The sequence below is a fragment of the Salmo salar genome, chromosome 16 (assembly GCF_965601325.2).
Source record: "Salmo salar chromosome 16, fSalSal1, whole genome shotgun sequence".
NCBI lineage: Eukaryota > Metazoa > Chordata > Actinopteri > Salmoniformes > Salmonidae > Salmo > Salmo salar.
Genome location: NC_138306.1, coordinates 41880510 through 41905000, shown reverse-complemented (window position 1 = coordinate 41905000; position 24491 = coordinate 41880510). Strand labels below are relative to the sequence as shown.

Here is a 24491-nt window from a genome sequence, read left to right as displayed (position 1 = left end):
GGAAAGTAGAGCATTGCAGAAGTCCAACAAAGAAGTAACAAAAGCATGGATTAATTTTTCTGCATCATTTTTGGACAAAAAGTTTCTGATTTTTGCAATGTTACGTAGATGGAAAAAAGCTGTCCTTGAAACAGTCTTGATATGTTCTTCAAAAGAGAGATCAGGGTCCAGAGTAACGCCGAGGTCCTTCACAATTTTATTTGAGTCGACTGTACAACCATCAAGATTAATTGTCAGATTCAACAGAAGATCTCTTTGTTTCTTGGGATTTAGAACAAGCATCTCTGTTTTGTCCGAGTTTAAAAGTAGAAAGTTTGCAGCCATCCACTTCCTTATGTCTGAAACAGGCTTCTAGCGAGGGCAATTTTGGGGCTTCACCATGTTTCATTGAAATGTACAGCTGTGTGTCATCTGCATAGCAGTGAAATTAAACATTATGTTTTCGAATGATATCCCCAAGAGGTAAAATATATAGTGAAAAAAATAGTGGTCCAAAAACAGAACCTTGAGGAACACCGACATTTTCAGTTGATTTGTCAGAGGACAAACCATTCACAGAGACAAACTGATATCTTTCCGACAGATAAGATCTAAACCAGGTCAGAACTTGTCCATGTAGACCAATATGGGTTTCCAATCTCTACAAAAGAATGTGGTGATCGATGGTATCAAAAGCAACACTAAGATCTAGGAGCACGAGGACAGATGCAGAGCCTCGGTCTGATGCCATTAAAAGGTAATTTTCCACCTTCACAAGTGCAGTCTCAGTGCTATGATGGGGTCTAAAACCAGACTGAAACGTTTCGTATACATTGTTTGTCTTCAGGAAGGCAGTGAGTTGCTGCGCAACAGCTTTTCTAAAATGTTTGAGAGGAATGGAAGATTCGATATAGGCCGAAAGTTTTTTATATTTTCTGGGTCAAGATTTGGCCTTTTCAAGAGAGGCTTTATTACTGCCACTTTTAGTGAGTTTGGTACACATCCGGTGGATAGAGAGACGTTTATTATGTTCAACATAGGAGGGCCAAGCACAGGAAGCAGCTCTTTCAGTAGTTTAGTTGGAATAGGGTCCAGTATGCAGCTTGAAGGTTTAGAGGCCATGATTATTTTCATCATTGTGTCAAGAGATATAGTACTAAAACACTTTAGTGTGTCCCTTGATCCTAGGTCCTAGCAGAGTTCTGTAGACTCAGGACTACGGCGCTTTGGAGGAATACACAGATTTAAAGAGGAGTCCGTAATTTGCTTTCTAATGATCATGATCTTTTCCTCAAAGAAGTTCATGAATTTATTACTGCTGAAGTGAAAGCCATCCTCTCTTGGGGAATGCTGCTTTTTAGTTAGCTTTGCGACAGTATCAAAAATAAAGTTTGGATTGTTCTTATTTTCCTCAATTAAGTTGGAAAAATAGGATGATCGAGCAGCAGTGAGGGCTCTTCGATACTGCACGGTACTGTCTTCCAAGCTAGTCGGACACTTCCAGTTTGGTGTGGCGCCATTTCCGTTCCAATTTTCTGGAAGCTTGCTTCAGAGCTCGTGTATTTTATGTATACCAGGGACCTAGTTTCTTATGACAAATGTTTTTAGTTTTTAGGGGTGCAACTGCATCTAGGGTATTGCGCAAAGTTAAATTGAGTTCCTCAGTTAGGTGGTTAACAGATTTTTCTCCTCAGATGTCCTTGGGTAGGCAGAGGGAGTCTGAAAGGGCATCAAGGAATCTTTGGGTTGTCTGAGAATTTATAGCACGACCATTGATGATCCTTGGTTGGGGTCTGAGCAGATTATTTGTTGTGATTGCAAACGTAATAAAATGGTGGTCCGATAGTCCAGGATTATGGGGAAAAACATTAAGATCCACAACATTTATTCCACGGGACAAAACTAGGTCCAGAGTATGACTGTGGCAGTGAGTAGGTCTAGAGACATGCTGGACAAAACCCACTGAGTCGATGATGGCTCCGAAAGCCTTTTGGAGTGGGTCTGTGGACTTTTCCATGTGAATATTAAAGTCACCAAAAATTAGAATATTATCTGCTATGACTACAATGTCCGATAGGAATTCAGGGAACTCAGTGAGGAACGCTGTATATGGCTGAGGAGGCCTGTAAACAGTAGCTATAAAAAGTGATTGAGTAGGCTGCATAGATTTTATGACTAGAAGCTCAAAAGACGAAAACGTCATTTATTTATTTTTTGTAAATTGAAATTTGCTATCGTAAATGTTAGCAACACCTCTGCCTTTGCGGGATGCAAGGGGGATATGGTCACTAGTGTAACCAGGAGGTGAGGCCTCATTTAACACAGTAAAATCATCAGGCTTAAGCCATGTTTCAGTCAGGCCAATCACATCAAGATTATGATCAGTGATTAGTTAATTGACTATAACTGCCTTTGAAGTGAGGGATCTAACATTAAGTAGCCCTATTTTGAGATGTGAGGTATCACAATCTCTTTCTATAATGGCAGGAATGGAGGAGGTCTTTATTCTAGTGAGATTGCTAAGGCGAACAGCGCCATGTTTAGTTTTGCCCAACCTAGGTCGAGGCACAGACACGGTCTCAATGGGGATAGCTGAGCTGACTACACTGACTGTGCTAGTGGCAGACTCCACTAAGCTGGCAGGCTGGCTAACAGCCTGCTGCCTGGCCTGCACCCTATTTCATCGCTTTCGCCATGCAGTGCGCCTAGCAAAAGTCATTGCTGTCCTCGTTATGAAATTATGAACTTTACTCTGTAAATCTAAAAATAACCATATACACAGATTGTTTAAAGCAAAACAAATATTGCTGTTGGTGAACCTCAATAATAAAATAACAAATCTATTGTAATCTCTGTTCAGCAAGTAAAGCCAGATGAGAGTTACTTTTATTACAGTAAAACACAATTTTCAACAGCATATAGATAACAATGACTTAGTAAATTACATAGGTTGTCAATATCACACAAGCCATTTTAGCATTTGAATGCTCAAGGTGCCTCGCAGATCAGGAACAGGCCATTGGTCAGCACGCGAAGCTGGGCACAGTGCACCGTTTGACTAGGCTACTGACATTGCCTGGGATTGTTTGGCGTGCAAAATGACTTGTAGATCAATGACTGTTAACACAGTTACATGCAGTTTGACATTGAAGGAGAGGATGCATCAGTTGTCACAAAAGATGAGCGATATTTTCAGAAGGTATAAAGAATGTAATACAAGCAAAAATATTTAGTGAACAAGTGATTCGTAACATTTGAATCGATTTTCAACCTTTGAAACTACGTCAGATCTTCAACATAATATTCACTATAAGAAATATCATAATTCTGAACAGTTGTAACCACCTTGGATCTTCAAAAACCCCAGCCTTACTTATGATTCAGTGCTACACAAATTAGTTTAATTATTTATTTACTAGCTAACTAAATGATAACACAGGATAACATACACACTTAATACATTAGGAAAATGTCCCTGACGAACTGACACAATATGGTGGATTTTTACACAATGACATGGAGAGAGAGAGAGGGAGAGAGCGAGAGAGACCCATCGTTGATATGTTTTAGAAACTATTCTCACAGTAATCATATACTTTGCACATGAACTGCCGCCCGTTTGGAGTAAGAAATCATGAATATATTTACGTGTGAATGCCTTCATTCGCCGTTTATCTCTATCGGAACCAGTCCTCTATCGGAACCAGTCCTTCCACGGCACGCTTGTAAGGCTCTGATTGTCCAAAAGGGGTTGTTCACCCCTCCCCCTTCTTTTACTGTTGTTCACTCTGAAGATGCTCCTTGGAAGATAACCTCTTATAAACTAGCCATCCGTGTCGACGGTTCCCATTGGTGACGGGAGTAGTAGAATATGGTGATTTGAGAAGAGTAGTAGGATGGTCCCACTTAAATGAGCTTTTCTAGATATTTGACTTTGAACAGCTAATCAGCTGTACCAGCGATTGTCTGAGAGGGGAGTTTTCTTCTCCAAATCGTGTTGGTATTCAGGGTTCAAACCACTCTGGATATGAGCTGCAGCTCTACACGTGTCTCTGGTCTGGGAGCTGAGTTTATTTTCTTTATCTCGTGTTGAGGTTCAAAGTTCCAAACATTTCAACCGTGTAGCTACCGCTTCATGTTTTTCTGGTCTAATGTTAATTTTTTTTACCAATCTTTTTATGCACTCTGAGAGACAGGGATGGTTCCTTCAGGCTGACACACTCTCTGACCTCACTCTTATGGCTCCTAAAATCACATTCCTATCTTAACAAAAACACGTTCATCCTTTTTCATATTTCATATACAATGTTAAGGATGGAGACTTCATACAAGTGGTGCATATACTTTTCAAGTTACAGTATTTCCTTTAGAACCATTTTAATTACATCAGAAAATAACAACCATATGACATGATTATTATTTTGATCCATTCTGACCATTCCCCACGTTCTTATGTTAGAAATATTGTTCCAGTATTCGCTTTAGGACGTGTTAGAGTTTAGGTGCAAACCTCTGTTAACAATGAACATTCCTTTGGTTAATACTGGAGGGGGAGAGAGAGTCTTCTTCTTTAATCTACAACAGGCATGTTTCTCATGGTCTGAGAGTCCTTTAGGTGCCCTTTAGCAAACTCCAAGCAGGCTGTCATGTGCCTTTTACTGAGAAGTGACTTCCGTCTGGCCACTCTACCACAAAGACCTGATTGGTGGAGTGCCGCAGAGATGGTTGTCCTTCTGAAAGATTATCCCATCTACACAGAGGAACTCTGGAGCTCTGTCAGAGTGAACATCGGGTTCATGGTCACCTCCCAGACCAAGGCCTTTCTCCCCTGATTGCTCAGTTTGGCCGGGCAGCCAGCTCTAGGAATAGTCTTGGTGGTTCCAAACTTATTCCATTTAAGAATTATGGAGGTCACTGTGTTATTGGGGACCTTCAATGCTGCAGAAATTATTTGGTACCCTTCCCCAGACCTGTGCCTCTACACATTCCTGTCTTGGAGTTCTGCGGACAATCCCTTTGACCTCGTGGCTTGGTTTTTTGCTCTGACATTGACTGTCAACTGTGGGACCTTGTATAGACAGGTGTGTGCATTTACCACAGGTGGACTTCAATCAAGTTGTAGAAACATCTCAAGGATGATCAATAGAAACAGGATGCACCTGAGCTCAATTTCGAGTTTCATAGCAAAGGGTCTGAATACTTGGGTAAATAAGGTATTTCTGTTCCTTCTAAAGTATGTCCATCAGCAGTTTTACATTTTTTATAAATTTGCAAAAAATTCTAAAACCTGTTTTCACTTTGTCATTATGGGGCACTGTGTGTAGATGAAGGGTATTGTAGTAGGTGCTAGGCGCACCGGTTTGAGTGTGTTAGAAGGATCACCTCCAAGAGTGTAGTCAGTGAACAGTGAGGTTTGAACTGCAAAATAAGGCTGCCCTCTTTCACCTGCCTGCCAATACAAAGATGCAGTCAGTCATGTATTATTTAGTCAAGGTTATTATGTAGGGTTAGTACTGGGGATATGGTAATCTGATCCTAGATCTGTGGGTTAGTGCTACCTCTAATTTAAGCATCCTATCCATGCTGCTTTGTGGATGGGCCTGTTATTAAAATGTACATTAATCCGAGATTGTTCATCCCTGTGGGATTCAGCATCACATGACTTCCAGGAATTACACAAGTCCTAGAGATTTCCATGGCTTTGAGGCTGATCAAAAGGCAATTAAGGATCAGCATCAAAAGGAGCCCCTACTTGAGTGAGCATAGCCAACGCAGCCGTGCTTCGCTTTGGGAATTCACCATACAGGCCGGGCTGCCAACCTCAACATCTCCAGGCCCATTAAGAATGCTGTACGCATCCCAACTCTCTGAATTGAGCCAAAGGGGCTATTCAGAGGGATGAGTTACTTAGTTAAGGCATGGATTTGGCACCAGTGTTGTTATGAGCCTAGCTTGTGGTTTGGCTAAGCCAACTGCAATCAGCTCTGTTTATGTTTGTGTCCCCCTCGTCCTCCTCTCCTCCTTAGAAAGATCCCTGATGAATGCCTCCTATTATTAGTCACATAGACTCACACCACACACACACACACACACACACACACACACACACACACACACACACACACACACACACACACACACACACACACACACACACACACACACACACACACACACACACACACACACACACACACACACACACACACACACACACACACAAACACCCATGCATAAACATGCACATACAGGCAAACACACACATGCACACATCCAAGCATGAATACACTGACAAACACAAGCACCCCTTACAAATCTACACCAGCACACACTCTCTCACAGTCTTGGACAAACACAGTAACACACAACATTAGAGGGAGGACCTGGATCTAGTGACGATCGAGAAATAGAAGGGGTGAAATGGAGCGTAAATGGGCAACGTGCACTGTAAAGAACAACAACACGCTCACATCATTTATTTACTTCACATTGTAGTTTTTCTAAATCACATAAAGCAATTTTTGGATCTGTGTTGAAACGTTTCTACAGTATAGCAATACAGCAATGATACAATGCTCAAATACATTTACAGAACTTCTGATCATGTTCTTGCCTTAGTACTAGGGATGTGACGATTCACCTATAAGCATCGTTCCCCGATTCAAATGTTTAATGGAAAATCTATGTCTGATTTCTTGTTTAGGTGTCAAAGTTCAAATGGGAATACAAGATTACATTAGATTAGATTTGTTTATTAGTCCAATGCACAGGGTCTCATGCACAGGGTGTAGAATGTCCATAGTGGGAGCAGCAAGGGGGGAACTGAGAAATGAATGAAACAATAATAATATCCTACCCTCGGGGACAGGCCGAATTTCTTCAGCCTCCACAAGTTAAAGAGTAGCTGCCGTGCTTTCTACACCATAGTGTCTATGTGGTTTAACCATTTCAGCTCATCGGAAATGTCTACCCCGAGGAACTTGAAGTTTTTGACTGTCTCCATAGTGGCCTCGTTGATGAGGATGGGGGCGTGTCTAACCTGGTTCCTCCTGAAGTTCACAATCAGCTGCTTTGTTTTATTGATGTTATGAGTGCCTACCTCCTCTCTGTAGGCGTCTTGTCGTTGTTGATAATCAGGCCCACTACTGTCGTCAGTGAACTTGATTATGGAGTGGAACTGTGTGAGGCCACGCAGTCGTGGGTATACAGGGAGTACAGGAGGGGACTGAGGACACACCCTTGTGGGGCCCCCATGTTGAGAATCAGTGTGGAGGAGGTAATGTTGCCTACATTCACCACCTGGGGGCGTCCCGTCAGGAAGTCCAAGCCCCAGTTGCATACAGTAGGGAGGAGTTCAGTCCCAGGGTCGTGAGCTTTGTGATGAGCTTAGAGGGTACTATGGTATTGAAGGCCGAGCTGTAGTCGATGAACAGCATCCTCACATGTGCATTCCTTTTGTCCAGTGTGTGGGCAGTGTGCAGTGCAATGGCTATTGCGTCGTCGTGGATCTGTCAGGGTGGTAGGTGAATTGGAGAGGGTCGAGTGTGTCAGGGAGGGAGGAGGTGATGTGGTCTTTGACTAGACTTTAGAAGCACTTCATGATGACAGAAGTGAGTGCTACGAGTTGGTAGTCATTCAGTTCAGTTACTTTCCCTTTCTTGGGCACGGGGATGATAGTGGACATCTTGAAGCAGATGGGGATAACAGCCTTAGCTAAAGAGAGATGAAAATGTCAGGAAACATAACAGCTAGCTGGTCTGCACATGCTAGGATGGTGCTGCTAGGGATGCTGTCTGGGCCGGCAACCTTGCGAGGGTTAACATGCTTGAATTAGCACTTTGCCCTTGTTGTCCTCAGGGGCTCTCCTCGGCAGCTCAGAGTCGCTATTCTCGAAGTGGGAGAAAAAGGTGTTTAGCTCATCCTGTAGGGCGATGTTGTTGTCCATGACGTGACTGGCTTTCTTTTTGTAATCCATGACCGTTAGAAGCCCCTGCCACATACGCCTGGGTCTGACCCACTGAAATGCTCCTCCACTTTGTCCCTATACTTGTCCCTATACCATACAACAACTTAATGTGTTATCCCTGTGCTTCCTCTAATAGAAAAACCAAATTACCTGGATTGCAGTGGAGATTACATGAAAGTACACAGTGCAAGTGATCATTGCCATTTGAGATTCTCTGCAGATTATTACAGCAATTGTGAATATTTCCACAGACCTGGAACCCTGAACATGCACACTTATATGATTACATAAGAAGACATTTATTGTTAAAGTAACCTCAAAATGTGGTCATGGATGTATTACTCATTTCAAGGTTGAATAAATACTGTTAATTAGTTTGTAAAATAGCCTTAACATTAGGCTATTTACTGTCTTACAAAAGTAATATTAATTGTGTGTCACGACTGTCTAGGACCAGTGGAGATGTGGAATCAGGAGCAGGAGACAGAGGGCCGGAGCAACTGTGTTTTAATAATAATAGTAACACGCAATAGCCGTAGGGCACCAGGCGCGTGGCGAAGTCTGCCAGGGGAAAAACACCTTCCCAAAATAAGCGCACTGGAAAAAAAAGCGCACGGGGCGCAGCCCGGCAATAATAATAGACAATAACAATGTCCTGAGTGGACAATAAACAATCCCGCACGAGAACCCCAACTGAAAATACACACTAAATAACCCCCCACTAATGACAAACACAAAACAGGTGCGAGATAGACAGACAAAACCAAAAGACACAGAAACAACGATCGGTGGCAGCTAATAGGCCGGCGACGACGACCGCCGAGCGCCGCCCGACCGAGGAGGGGCGCCACCTTCATTAGATACTGTGACAGTACCCCTCCCCTGACGCGCGGCGCCTGACCTCGGGGACGGCCCGGAGGGCGAGGCGCCGGAATTCTTGTAGCATAGGTGGATCTAGAATGTCCGCCGCCGGAACCCAGCACCTCTCCTCCGGACCGTACCCCTCCCAGTCCACGAGGTACTGCAGGCCCCCGACCCGATGTCGGGAGTCCAGGATGGCTCGGACTGTGTACGCCGGGGCCCCCCCAACATCGGGGGGCGGGGGGACCTCCAGCACCTCATCGTCCTGCAGTGGACCAGCTACCACCGGCCTGAGGAGAGACACATGAAACGAGGGGTTAATACGGTAATATGAAGGGAGTTGTAACCTGTAACACACCTCGTTTATCCTCTTCAGGACTTTGAACGGCCCCACAAACCGCGGACCCAGCTTCCGGCAGGGCAGGCGGAGAGGCAGGTTCCGGGTCGAGAGCCAGACTCTGTCCCCCGGATTATACACGGGGGCGTCACTGCGGTGGCGGTCAGCGCTCTCCTTGTGACGTTCACCAGCCCTCCTTAGGCACTCCTGGACACCATTCCATGTCTCCTGAGAGCGCTTCACCCATGCCTCCACCGCAGGGGCCTCCGTCTGGCTTTGTTGCCATGGCACCAGGACCGGCTGATACCCCAATACCAACTGGAAGGGTGATAGGTTGGTAGAGGAGTGGCGCTGAGAGTTCTGGGCCATCTCGGCCCATGGCACGAACTGCGCCCACTCCCCTGGCCGGTCCCGGCAATACGACCGCAGGAACCTGCCCACATCCTGGTTAATGCGCTCCACCTGCCCATTACTCTCGGGGTGGAACCCCGAGGTCAAGCTGACCGAGACCCCCAGCCTCTCCATAACGATCTCCACACCCTGGAAGTGAACTGGGGACCCCGATCAGATACGATGTCCTCGGGCACCCCATAGTGCCGGAAGACATGGGTGAACAGGGCCTCCGCGGTTTGCAGGGCCGTAGGAAGACCGGGCAAAGGGAGCAGACGGCAGGACTTAGAGAACCTGTCCACAACGACCAGGATCGCCGTATTCCCCTGGGACGGCGGGAGATCCGTGAGGAAATCCACCGAGAGGTGAGACCAAGGCCGCTGTGGAACGGGGAGGGGCTGTAATTTCCCTCGAGGCAGGTGCCTAGGAGCCTTGCACTGAGCGCATACTGAACAGGAAGAGACATAACGCCGAACATCCTCAGCCAAGGTGGGCCACCAGTACCTTCCCTTCAAGCCCCGCACTGTCCGTTCCACCCCAGGATGACCCGAGGAGGGTAGAGTGTGGGACCATCGGATCAGGCGTTCGCGAACACCAAGCGGAACGTATTTCAGGCCCACGGGACATTGAGGAGGAGTGGGTTCTGACCGACCCGCCCGCTCGATGTCCGCATCCACCTCCCATACCACCGGTGCCACCAGACAGGAGGCGGGAAGTATGGGAGTAGGATCGATGGTCCGCTCCTCGGTGTCGTAGAGACGCGACAGTGCGTCAGCCTTCCGGTTCCGGGAACCTGGAATGTACGAGAGGGTAAAGTGAAACCTCGTAAAAAACATGGCCCACCTTGCCTGACGGGGATTAAGCCTCCTCGCTGCCCGAATATACTCCAGGTTACAGTGGTCGGTCCAGATGAGAAAAGGGTGACGTGCCCCCTCAAGCCAATGTCTCCACACCGTCAAAGCCCTGACCACGGCTAACAGCTCCCGGTCCCCCACATCATAGTTGCGCTCCGCCGGGCTCAGCTCCTTAGAAAAGAAGGCACATGGGCGGAGCTTCGGAGGAACGCCCGAGCGCTGCGATAGCACAGCTCCTACCCCAGCCTCGGACGCGTCCACCTCCCTTATGAATGGCAAGGAGGGGTCTGGATGCGCCAGGACAGGTGCATTGGTAATCAGAACCTTCAGACGATGGAAGGCTCTGTCCGCCTCTGCTGACCATCGTAGCCGCACCGGCCCCCCCTTCATCAGTGAGGTAATGGGAGCCGCCACCTGGCCAAAACCCCGGATAAACCTCCGATAATAATTAGCGAACCCCAAGAACCGCTGCACCTCCTTCACAGTGGTTGGGGTTGGCCGCAGCCCGGCAATAATAATAGACAATAACAATTTACAATCACAACTGTCCTGGCGCATCCAGACCCCTCCTTGCCATTCATAAGGGAGGTGGACGCGTCCGAGGCTGGGGTAGGAGCTGTGCTATCGCAGCGCTCAGGCGTTCCTCCGAAGCTCCGCCCATGCGCCAGGTATAGTTCCAATTGGAGCAAGAACCCCTTGCACCCAGCGGCCGTCCCATCGAACTCCCGGGGAGGAGTAATCCGGATACCACCGGCGACCGCTTCAGGGGGTGTGTGTAGGGGCGCAGGGTGAGGGACCGGAGCTGGTCCAGCTGGGGAAGCACCTCTCTCCCAGTTCTCCAACCGGGCCAACACCTGGTCCATGGCCGAGCCTAGGCGGTGGAGGAGGCTGGCGTGTTGAGAGACCTGCTCAGCCATGGATGGCGCTTCTGCTCCTGCTGACTCCATATTGGGTGCGGGATTCTGTCACGACTGTCTAGGACCAGTGGAGATGTGGAATCAGGAGCAGGAGACAGAGGGCATTGTGTTTGGTTGACAAGGCAACTAAAGATAAAACATTTTAAGGAGATGTTTCTACTGCTTGAATAGTTAGATCTGAGCCACTGGCTTAATTCTATTATGTTATTTCTTTAACTTTTATTTTTGGTTGAGATGGAGAAGTTAATCCAACATACAATTTGTTAACATGTTGACAAGTTAATAGGGTAGGCTATCTCCCGAATTGCAAAATTGATATTGAATTTTGTTTGGTTGTCAACGCAAGCAAATATCAACATTTTAAGGAGGTGTTTCTTCTGCTTGGATAGCTCCATCGGTGCCATTGAGTCTGGATTTATTTCCAGTTTGTCTACAAATTAATAACTGATATGTTGTATTCACGTCTCCATTTCAACCAAAAATCTAAGTTAAAGAATAGTACTGAATCAAATCAAACTTGAAACGCACTTTAAATCCTATTCTTACAAGCATTGGAAACAACATTGGGTGTGGATACAATGGGAACATGGGTCTGAACAAGTGTGATGTCATTAATGTTTGTGTAATTGTTAAGTTGTCTATTGTTTCATGTCTTTATTGTAAAATATATATACATATATACAGTGCATTTGGAAAGTATTCAGACCCCTTCCCTTTTTCATCGTTTTGTTACAGCCTTATTCTAAAATGGATTAAATTAAATGTTTTCCTCATCAAAGGCAGTTAAATCTTTTATCTTGCCCATTCACACTCTGAATGGCACCCATACACAATCCATGTCTCAATTGTCTCAAGGCTTTATAGGGATAGGCTCCCTGTCAACGGGACAGTTGTAAATCATGCAGCGCCTTGTGTCACGATCGCAGATTTTAGAGAAACAACAAATGTCGGTACATATAAGTGTCTTATATCGGCTGAAAGCTTAAATTCTTGTTAATATAACTGCAGTGTCCAATTTACAGTAGCTATTACTGCGAAAAAATGCCATGCTATTGTTTGAGGAGAGCTCCTAACAACAACACACTTTTTTCACTGCGATAGGTTTGCTAAATTCACCTCAGAAGTTGAAATGTGTACTTACATTCTGAAATCTTGCTCTGATATATCATCCAAAGGGTCCCAGAGATAACATGAAGTGTCGTTTTGTTAGATAAAATGCTTTTTCATATCCTAAAAAGGTCCATATCGATTTTGTATTTCTACTCGTTCAATTTGCAAAGAAAGGAGTCTGTAAAAATCTAACCCTATACGTTATTTCAACCAGTCAAATCCCATTCATATGTATTCCTCAGAGGTCCTTGAATGTAACCAGACTTCACTATATAATTAGGGGTGTAGTATAACCTGTAGGACAGCCTATTTGGTCTGAGAGTAGTAGTAGTAGTAGTAGTGGGAGTTGTATTACTAGAGGTGGTTATATTGCCTGGAGAACAATAGAATTGGACATAAGTGTTGTCCTTCGCTCACTAAGCTGCAAATATCCTTTGCCTGTGGCAATAGGGGCTGTGCCCCTTTGCAAATATATCTCGTGCCTACTGTGAATCCAAGCCCAGTTAAATAAAGGTTACATTTAAAAAATAAAATAAACAAAACATTTTTATTTTTTTTAAAGCCAAGGTAAACTCCCAACTCCTATAGCCCATGTCAGCTCCATGACCAAAGCTTTTCTATGATCCACATACTGTAACAAAATGGGCCTCTCTGAAATGAGTGGTGGGCTAGCTGAAAGATGTCACAGTACTGCATTCTGTGAGGGAAAAGGCCAGCTGTTTGTAATTGGTAGCCGGTGGGATCGCATGCAGTGCAGGAGAATTATATAAGCCAACAAGTTAAGGCAAGTCACCTACAGAGACCCATCTGGCCGTGAGGCTTTTATCTGCCCCAGTGAGAACTTAGCCTGCCTTCTGGACTGTCAAATCAAATCAAAGTTTATTTGTCACGTGAAATACTTACTTACAGACTCTAACCAATAGTGCAAAAAGGTATTAAGTGAACAATAAGTAAGTAAATAAATAAAACAACAATAAAAAGACAGTGAAAAACAGTAGCGAGGCTATAAAAGTAGCGAGGCTACATGCAGACACTGGTTAGTCAGACTGATTGAGGTAGTACGTACATGTAGATATGGTTAAAGTGACTGCATATATGATGAACAGAGAGTAGCAGTAGTGTAAAGAGGGGTTGGTGGGTGGCGGGACACAATGCAGATAGCCCGGTTAGCCAATGTACGAGAGCACTGGTTAGTCGGGCCAATTGAGGTAGTATGTACATATGTACATGAATGCATAGTTAAAGTGACTGTGCATATATGATAAATGTCCATACTGTCCATACTTTCATTGATATTTAGGGGGCTGAGGACAACCTCAATAAAACATAAATACGGCCCTGTGGTGTTAAAGAGAAAGGTCAAGGTCACGTTTAATGTAAGCAATATAGTGAAGGTTGGACAGCCATAACACAGCTATTACAGTAGAAATGGCACATTAGTAACAATTAACGTTCATGACGTTAAGCAACCCAGTGCAGCTGAGGTTTCTCACGCTTTATTTATACTGCGCTGAACATGTTGTCTACTGTACACATTCTGCCAAGGAAATTGCCCTTTCACCTAAATGATAGTATCAAGTCTAGACCCTATTCATACCTTATCTTTACTCTCCTTACTTTTGCTTATATTTCAGGGAACTGGGGAGGGATTTGTTCGCAACACACGCTCATGCGGGATGGTAGCAACGCCAGTCTGAACACGGGCCTGATCACGCTGCAGAACTTCGGCCAGTACCTGCCCCCCCAACACGTTCAGCTCACCCTGGCCCACGAACTGGGCCACAGCCTGGGCGCCCCTGTGAGTTCTGGACAGTATCACCCTTGCCTATCCTTAATGTTTTACCCCATTGGAGTCCTAGCACTTTCCTTTACTGATATTTGGTGTTATTTTACTGATACATGTCATTTCATCACATTACCTTTTTTGTTGTACCGGTTGTGTTGCAGCTCTCTGCATTCATTTGTTGCAGGATTTGAACCCCTGTGCGCAAAGGCGTTCTTATGTTTTGGAGTTAAGACAGTATGTGAAATAGCTGTTTTCACGTTGAGCTTAAATTTTACATGTGAAACATATGTATTAAATGTTAAATATTAACACCACCTTTTCACATGTGAGGAGAATAATATGTTTTCATGTTTTTGCAGTTTCACATGTTAAGACTTTCATATCTGAGAATCGGATATGCCGTTTCACATGTTAAAAAAATCTCACTTTCGCATTCGGAATTGTAGGTTCACATGTGAAAATCAATCACGTGAAAATCTAATTTGCAGGTTCACATGTAAGAAAACTCCACATGTGAAAATGTCACTTTCACATGTGGAATTGCTTTGTCACATGTGAAAGTTTTTCACGTGTGAAACTGCAGAATACTGCAGAATTACATGTGAAAATCTAATCTGCAGTTTCACATGAAAGAAAACTCCACATTTACGCCAATGTTTGTAAACAAAGTAAATGTATACAAACATTGTATAGCCTAAAACCATGGTTAAAACTATAATTTTTATATCATGGATGGCATAGTCTCCTTGCATCCATAGTGTAGTCTATTGATTTGAGAGTGGTTGCATTTCTCCAGCCTCATCCTTCAACTTTCAACACATTTGCTATCCTCCCGAGTGACGCAGCGGTCTAAGGCACTGCATCTAGATGCGTCACTACAGACTCCCTGGTTCAAATCCAGGTTGTATCAAAACTGGCTGTGATTTAACAATGCAAGTGCAAATTAATTGGAAATGGATACCCAAAAATAGTTTTCAGTGCTTTTTAAAACATTTTATGGTAGCGTAATTAAATAAAACGCCTCCTTCTTTCCTGCAATTTTCCCTATCTTTGGTTATGTTACCCTGGCCTCTTTTTTCTTTTGCAAGTTTTAGTGTATTAATTCCAGCAACATAGCACCCTACATCCTACTGCTGGTTTTCTTGTGAAGTTTAGCAGGGCAGGTCCTGGTCTGTCCCTGGATGGGAGAGCAGACATTTGTGAAAATAAATGTGAGGGAAAAACACGTGAAAAGTTAACGTGAAACTTCACACTTGTCCAAAAACCACGTGATTTTGTTTGTTTTTTGTTGTTGTTGTAAGGGAGACATTCCTGCCCTGGCCTTTGGTAAAACAGGATTTGTTGTGAGTGTGTATATGTAGTATGACCAATCCCAATGATCTGTCAGTTCTGCATTTCCCACGTGTTGAGCACACTTAACGCTACGTGGCTGTTTGCATTGTTCCTGAAGAAATCAGCAAATGATCCACTTCACTGCTGCCGATGTTATAAAAGTTGGTCTTTATTGACTAATGTATAGTGTTGAGCGATTAACCAAAATATGGGCATTTGTTTTGTTTTTAAACAACTAATTTACCTATGTAATTGACCTTCAATTATTTTAATTTAATTTAGTTTTTTTTTTATGTGAGCGCTATGCGCACATTGTGCAGTTTCTGTAGAGATAAATCAGCCCATACTGTGCAGTGTAAAAGGGAGTTGTAATTTCCAACAGGCCAATATTCTACATAGTTTAGCGCAGAAAACGTGGTAATTAATTACAATTACGATAATCCATTGCAAACTTACGTGTCCAGTCTGTGTGTTTCTTTTAGCCTGCTACATAAAAGATACAGAAGGATGAGAGATGTAGAGGGATAGATGGATAGAGAGCAGTTGCTTCCCAAGGTACTGTATCTCTACCTAAAAATACATGACCTAAGTGATTGATAGTTGGTATTCAGCAGTCAAAAAATTACGCCTTTTTTGCTACTAAAATTGTGATTTTGTCAGACAGAATAAGCTGCAGCTCTATAGAGATGATGACTTGGAATCAAATAATAAAGTCATCAAATAAAACAAATGTAATATACACAACAACTTCTTTTTTTTAAAGTAAAGTAATGAGAATAAATGATGGTTAACAAGTGATAAGCAGTAATGTTCAGTCACTACCATCATGGGACTTTTATTCATAGTTTTATTCTGTGTTGTTACAGCATTCAACCCACATAATGCATAGTGCATTCAATGTAAAAAAAAAAAAAAAGAATATCTGTGATTGGTTCGGTTTTGGTTTGATTAATAAAAAACAATCTCAAAAAGCAGTAATCGCTCAGCCTTACTAATGATTAGTGCATTTGGAAAGTATTTGTGTTTCGTTACAGCCTTATTCTAAAATGGATTAAATAACAATTTTCCTCATCAATCTACACACAATACCCTATAATGACGAAGCGAAAGCAGGTTTTTACACATTTTTGCATGTCAGAACAAAAACCAAGCTATGAGGTCGAAGGAATTGTGCGTAGAGCTCCGAGACAGGATTGTGTCAAGGCACAGATCTGGGGAACACAGTGGCTCCATCATTCTAAAATGGAAGAAGTTTGGAACCAACAAGACTCTTCCCAGCCAAACTGAGCAATTGGGGGAGAAGGACCTTGGTCAGGGAGGTGACCAAAAACCAGATGGTCACTGACAGAGCTCCAGAGTTCCTCTGTGGAGATGGGAGAACCTTCCAGAAGGACAACCATCAAATGCAGCACTCCACCAATCAGGCCTTCATGGTATAGTGTCCAGACGGAAGCCACTCCTCAGCAAAAGGCACATGACAGCCCGCTTGGAGATTGCCAGAAGTCACCTAAAGGACTCTCCGACCATGAGAAACAAGATTCTCTGGTTGGATGAAACCAAGATTGAACTCTTTAGCCTGAATGTCATGCGTCACATCTGGAGGAAACCTGGCACCATCCCTACGGTGAAGCATGGTGGTGACAGCATCATGCCGTGGGGATGTTTTTCAGCGGCAGGGACTGGGAGACTAGTCAGGATCGAGGGAAAGATGAACGGAGCAAAGTACAGAGAGATCCTTGATGAAAACCTGCTCCAGAGTGCTCAGGACCTCAGACTGGGGCAAAGGTTCACCTTCCAACAGGACACCAACCCTAAGCACACATGACTCAAGGCTGTAATCACTGCCAAAGGTGCTTCAACAAAATACTGAGTAAAGTGTCTGAAAACGTATGTAAATGTGTAAATTATTTTATTTTTAATAGATTTGCAAAAATTTAAAAAAATCTGGTTTTGCTTTGTCAGTGTGGGGTATTGTGTGTAGATTGATGAGGAAAACAATCAATTGAATATATTTTAGAATAAGGCTGTAACGTAACAAAATATCAAGGGGTCTGAATACATTCCGAATGCACTGTATGTTATAAAGTCTTGGCACATGCTCCCTCACTAGCTTATACATTATTTTGAAAGCCTGCCATAAATGCAAGGCTTTCCATTTTCTCCCTCACTAAAAGTGTTGTTTGTAGAACATTACATTTGTACATTTTAGTCATTTTGCAGATGTTCTTATCCAGAGCGACTTACTGGAGCAAGTAGAGTTAAGTGCCTTGCTCAAGGGCACATGTTTCACCTAATCGTCTCGGGGATTCGAGTCAGCAACCTTTTGGTTACTGGCTCAATGCTCTTATCTTAACTGATAGGCTACCTGCCACCCATTGTTGGTACCCCTTACAGCAACCCCCCCACACACCCACTTTCCCTCCATAACCACCAGCAGCACCATCTACGACCTTTCTCCCACTGCCTCAAATGCCAACATTCCACCCCCCTCCCTATACCCTGCTCCCCCAGAGATGTTATTCACACTTCCATAGGCAGCAATGGATTCTTCCCAGGCGTTCCTGCACAGATTAGTTCTGCTACAGCATGTCGGTCTGTGGCCCTTTTATAAATCCAGCAGGTTCTTGGCTGAACGGTGCGGTACCCTGGGTCCACTGACAGGCATGCCTCATTGTTTCCAGATGGAGGATGGGATAGGGCACAGAGAGATCAGAGGGCCTGCTTCACCTGAGATGTATGATGAAGGGGGAGGTAAGGGGTCTGAGGGGAGTGAGGGGGCCAGGCCTTTGGCCTACTTTGGTAATGATATTTTCTCCCATAGTGTCTGGAAACCCTCTCGCTATCCTTAATGTGACAGCATGGCCCTCTGAGAGATAGAGGGAAGAGAGAGGGAAGAGTGAGAGAAGAACCTAACAAAGGGGCCTCAGTCATTTGTCTACACATAGTTTATTTGCCTCTTAAACTGTTCTAAGTGATTACATTCCCAGTCCATATTAACATCTCAACAGCAGATTTAAACACATGAATGATCGGACCTCATCATTTGTTCTGGTAGATAATTAGAGAAAGTGGGTCTTGGAGAGATTCAGAGAAGAAGGCCTCAGGGCTGTATCTATCTGTGCTGTCCTGGGTGTGTCGTTTATTATGAGAACATTGTATTCCTCTTCCAGAACCATGGCCACCAGTGACACAGCACTTTTGTCTCTCTCCTAAAATGACCTTCATTTAAGTTAACAAGTGTTTGTATCCAGCAATAAAGAGTCATTTTTAGTCTTAAGCCTGTGATCGAAATCCCCGAGCTGACAAGGTAAAAATCTATCTTTCTGCCCCTGAACAAGGCAGTTAACCCACTGTTCCTAGGCCGTCATTGTAAATAAGAATTTGTTCTTAACTGACTTGCCAGGTTAAATAAAGGTTACATCTTGGGGGCTCCCAAGTGGCGCAGCGGTCAAAGGCACTGCATCTCAGTGCTAGAGGCATCACTACAGACCCTGGTTTGATTCCAGGCTGGTATCACAACTGGCTGTGGTTGGGAGTCCCATAGTGTGGTGCACAATTGGCCCAGCGTCATCCGGGTTATTGTAAATAATAATTTGTTCTTACTTTTTTACAATGAGTTCAGTAGTTGCTTTCCCAGAATCACCCCATACAAATCCCTCCAATAGTCTTACTTTTAATGAAAAAGGATATTCAGTAATAACTTCCTTTTCATCTGGTGGAAATGATTGAATTTGACATAAATATGTTTGAATAGGAGAGCCCCAATGTCCATAAACTTGTACTAGAAGGAGACAAAACTTCTTGAGCTCATTCTACTGTGAAGTAGAACCTTTATGTTCTGTGTTGTATTTGCTTCTCAGCATGATGAAGGTTTGGATTGTGGGAACCTGGGTTCTTCTGGAGGGAAAGGCAGGTTCTTGATGTTCCCTCACGCTACCAATGAGATCCGGGAGAACAACGATAAGTTCTCTCCCTGCAGCATCAAGCATATCAGCCGAGTCCTGAAAGTCAAGAAGGATGACTGCTTTGTGGGTGAGGCTCTACATGTAGGTCTAAACAAACCAGACCTCCTCTGTGGAAAAGAGGACATCAATGGCATGTAGTGTTCTGTTTCTCTACAGTGCCTTCAGAAAGTATTCATACCCATTGACTTTTTCCACATTTTGTTGTGTGAAAGCCTGAATTTAAAATGGATTAAAGGTAGATTTGTTTGTCACTTCCCTACACACAATACCTGATAATGTCAAGGTGGAATTATGTTTTTCAAAATGTTTACAAATTAATTAAAAATGAAAAGCTTAAGTCAAAAGTATTCAACCACTTTGTTATGGCATGCCTAAATAAGTTCAGGAGTAAAAACCACATAATCACATAGTAAATTGCATGGACTCACTCCGTGTGCAATAGTAGTGTTAAACGTGATTTTTGAATAACTACCTCATCTCTTTACCCCACACATACAATTATCTTTAAGGTCCCTCTGTCGGGCAGTGAATTTTTAAACACAGATTCAACCACAAAGACCAGGGAGGTTTTCCAATGCAAGGGCCCCTATTGGTAGATGGGTAAACATTGCTGCAAAAAGATTGCTCAGATGTGCGAGTGCCTTTTGAATTTAGATGGGTAAAAATAAAAAGCAGACATTTATTATCCCTTTGAGCATGGTTATTATTATTACACGTTGGATGGTGTATCAATACACCCAGTCACTGCAAAGATACAGGCGTTGTTCCTAACTCAGTTGCCGGAGAGGAAGGAAACGGCTCAGCGATTTCACCATGAGGCCAATGGTGACTTTAAAACAGTTACAGAGTTTAATGGCTGTGATAGGAGAAAACTGAGGATGGATCAACAACATTGTAGTTATTCCACAATATTAACCTAACTAACAGAGTGAAAAGAAGGAAGCCTGTACAGAATAAAAGTATTCCAAAACATGCATCCTGTTTGCAACAAGGCAACAAGTATCTGCTTTTCACCAGACACTGGAAGATGAATTCCCCTTTCAGCAGGACAATAACCTTAAACACAAGGCCAAATCTACACTGAAGTTGCTTACCAAGAAGGCAGAGAATGGCCGAGTTACAGTTTTGACTTAAATCTACTTGAAAATCTATGGCAAGACCTGAAAATGGTTGTCTTGCAATGATCAACAACCAATTTGACAGAGCTTGAAGAATTTTGAAAAGAATAATGGGTGAATGTTGCACAATCCAGGTGTGGATTGCTCCTAGAGACTTACCCAGGAAGACTCACAGCTGTAATCGCTGCCAAAGGTGCTACTACAAAGTATTGACTCAAAGAAATATCTAATTACATAAGAATTCACACCTCTATTTCATTTTCCATAAATTTGCAAAAATGTTTAAAAACGTGTTTTACATTGTCGTTATGGGGTATTGTGTGTAGATTGGTGAGATAAAAAAATATGTTTTAATCAATTTCGAATTTAGGCTGTAACAACAAAATATGGAATAAGTCAAATGGTATGAATACTTTCTGAGGGCACTGTATCTCTGTGTCTCTCTCTGTGTCTCTCTCTCTGTGTATCTATCTCTCTCTCTCTCTGGATCTGATTTATTCCAATCATTTATGAAGATACTACTGTACATCTACATGAGTCAGCAGTGTTGAGATGACCTAATGTGTGTGGCAATATGTGTTCTGTCCTGTCAGTCAGTGATCAGCCCATCTGTGGGAATCAGATCGTGGAGGAGGGGGAGGAGTGTGATGTGGGCCACAACGAGACAGACCTCTGCTGCCACAGCGCCAAGGAATCTGTGGGCATCCAGTGTCGCCTGAAACCTGGCAAGAAGTGCAGGTAACTTCTGTTCCAAAGTTTCGCAATTCAAATCAGTAGTAGGATTAAAATTGCCCCTTTGCAATTTGCTGATTCTAGATCTGTTTCTATGGGTAATTTCTATACAAAGTTACATAACATCACCCATGGAACATTTTTGTCAAAGCAGGGTTGTGGTTGTGGCTGTGAGGATAATTACCTCTATCTTACCATTCAAAAACAAAACAGTAAACCACAACACCTATGTTATGAAATTGTCTCTCTTTGTCTATCTGTCTGTTCGCCCATCTGCCTGTCTGTCTCTCTGTCTATCTGTCTGTTTTATCTTTCTGTCTGTCCCCTCAGTCCCAGTCAGGGTCTGTGCTGTGGGGCAGCATGTGTCTTGAAACCGTCAGGGGTTAGCTGTGAGGAGGAGTCAGACTGTCAACTGGAGCGTATGTGCTCTGGTCTCTCCCCCATCTGCCCCAAGCCTGTGGCCAAGGCCAACATGACCGTATGCAGTCTGGGCACCCGGGTGTGTCTCAACGGGGTGAGCACCGTAGGAGGGCCAGACAATGACTCAACATTTTCACCCATTGACGACATTCACCCATTGACGACATTCCAAAGTCAACAGTATCCACTTTCACAGGATCTGTTGTCCTTGGTTGCCAACTTGAGTACTTTTACTCAATTTTTTCACCCATTCAGATGATAAATGGGGTTCTGAGTTTGGAAAGTTGTTCTGAATGTGAAGATAGCTAAACTTTTTCAATGTAAATTACATATGTATGGCTCTCTATGGGGGCATAAATCCTGAAGTATAAGATTTGGACCAGAACACATTTCTGAGGCTGCCTGGAGCAGGGAACAAGTTAACTGAATACAGATGTTTAGGATTTGTGGAAATGAGCAGGCCTGTCCTGCATTTTTGTCTGTGAGACTTCACTGGTGGCCATAATGTACTAGAGTTCATCCAGGCTTCGGTGTTCTCCTCTCTGTTATTCTCCGTTCGTTCCCTTTATGTCTTCTCCCCTCTCTCCTCTATTTCACCATACCTCTTTCTCTCTCTCTATCCTTCCCCTCCTCTTCCCTTATCCTTTCCCCTTTCTCCATCTCTCTCTCTCTCTCTCTCTCTCTCCCTCCTTCCCTCCTTCACTCTCCCCTATCCTTTTCTCTCCATTTCTCCCTCTATTTCTCAGAACTGTGCTAAATCACTGTGTGTGAGGTATGGCCTGGAGCAGTGTGACTGTCTGGGAGACTCCAAAAAAGAAAAGTGCCACATGTGCTGCCAACAGCCGGGTAAGCACAATCCCTCTTCTCCTCCCTCACCCTCGTTTCCTCTGATGTGCTTAGATCTGGGGAATGTGTTTATGATTGGGGCACAAACAAAGCTGTGTACATTTGCTTTCAGGTTCCCATCATAATATATTCTTCTGTTCGAACACCCACATCTGATGTGCTGTGTAAAAGTACAATTTAACAAGGATAAGGAGCTTAGTTACAAATGTGTGCATGTGCTTTTCCACTCAGTAAACTCGATCATTTCACCTATAACAAAATGTTCACTGTATTTCTCCATGTATTTCTTCACCTCAGACAAGCCTGCAACCTGCGCCAGTACCACATCTTCTGTCTTGACCAGGCATTTCCAGGGAAAGCGTGTAGCCTTGGTTGCCGGGGCACCGTGTTCAGCCAAGCAGGGCTACTGCGACATGTTCCAGGTGTGTCGCATCCTGGATGCTGACGGGCCCATCGCCAGGCTGAAGAACTCCTTCCTCCACCTGGTAGACCTGGATGAGTTTGATGACCTGGCTGAGTGGATAAAGGTTTGTTCTATGTTTGTTGTGCTTTAAGGGGTTGGCTATCTATCTACTCTATGACGTATTTATTTTACAACAGGCCTAACAGGATCCTAGCAGATGGGGTTTGTTGAGATGCGTGTTGAGCTCAGTGTATATACAGTCATGGCCAAAAGTTTGAGAATGACACAAATATTAATTTTCACAGTCTGCTGCCTCAGATTGTATGATGGCAATTTGCATGTACTCCAGAATGTAATAAAGAGTGATCAGATGAATTGCAATTTATTGCAAAGTCCCTCTTTGCCATGCAAATGAACTGAATCCCCAAAAACCATTTCAACTGCATTTCAGCCCTGCCACAAAAGGACCAGCTGACATCATGTCAGTGATTCTCTCGTTAACACAGGTGTGAGTGTTGACAAGGCTGGAGATCACTCTGTCATGCTGATTGAGTTCGAATAACAGGCTGGAAGCTTCAAAAGGAGGGTGGTGCTTGGAATCATTGTTCTTCCTCTGTCAACCATGGTTACCTGCAAGGAAACACATGCCGTCATCATTGCTTTCCACAAAAAGGGCTTCACATGCAAGGATATTGCTGCCAGTAAGATTGCACCTAAATCAACCATTTATCGGATCATCAAGAACTTCAAGGAGAGCGGTTCAATTGTTGTGAAGAAGGCTTCAGGGCACCCAAGAAAGTCTGCGAGATCGGGGCACCACCAGTACAGAGCTTGCTCAGGAATGGCAGCAGGCAGATGTGAGTGCATCTGCATGCACAGTGAGGCAAAGTATTTTTGGAGGATGGCCTGGTGTCAAGAAGGGCAGCAAAGAAGCCACTTCTCTCCAGGAAAAACATCAGGGACAGACTGATATTCTGCAAAAGGTACAGGGATTGGACTGCTGAAGACTGGGGTAAAGTTATTTTCTCTGATGAATCCCCTTTCCGATTGTTTGGGGCATCCGGAAAAAGCTTGACCGGAGAAGACAAGGTGAGCGCTACCATTAGTCCTGTGTCATGCCATCAGTAAAGCATCCTGAGACCATTCATGTGTGGGGTTGCTTCTCAGCCAAGGGAGTGGGCTCACTCACAATTTTGCCTAAGAACACAGCTATGAATAAAGAATGGTACCAACACATCCTCCGAGATCAACTTCTCCCAAACATCCAGGAACAGTTTGGTGATGGACAATGCCTTTTCAAGCATGATGGAGCACCTTGCCATAAGGCAAACGTGATAACTAAGTGGCTCGGGGAACAAAACATCGATATTTTGGGTCCATGGCCAGGAAAATCCCCAGACCTTAATCCCATTGAGAACTTGTGGTCAATCCTCAAGAGGCGGGTGGACAAACAAAAACCCACAAATTCTGATAAA

The 24491-nt window shown here is 43.9% G+C and overlaps 1 protein-coding gene across 1 annotated transcript in view; it reads left to right on the top strand.

Annotated features, from left to right (window-relative positions):
* The window catches only part of si:ch1073-396h14.1 (disintegrin and metalloproteinase domain-containing protein 10), a 71023-nt gene that overhangs the window by 37304 nt on the left and 9228 nt on the right, over positions 1–24491 (top strand). The window contains exons 9-14 of the mRNA XM_014148673.3: positions 14049–14212; positions 19393–19564; positions 21209–21353; positions 21678–21861; positions 22514–22613; positions 22911–23140. Of these exons, the coding sequence (XP_014004148.1) occupies positions 14049–14212; positions 19393–19564; positions 21209–21353; positions 21678–21861; positions 22514–22613; positions 22911–23140 (995 nt within the window). The remainder of the gene's footprint in view (positions 1–14048; positions 14213–19392; positions 19565–21208; positions 21354–21677; positions 21862–22513; positions 22614–22910; positions 23141–24491) is intronic.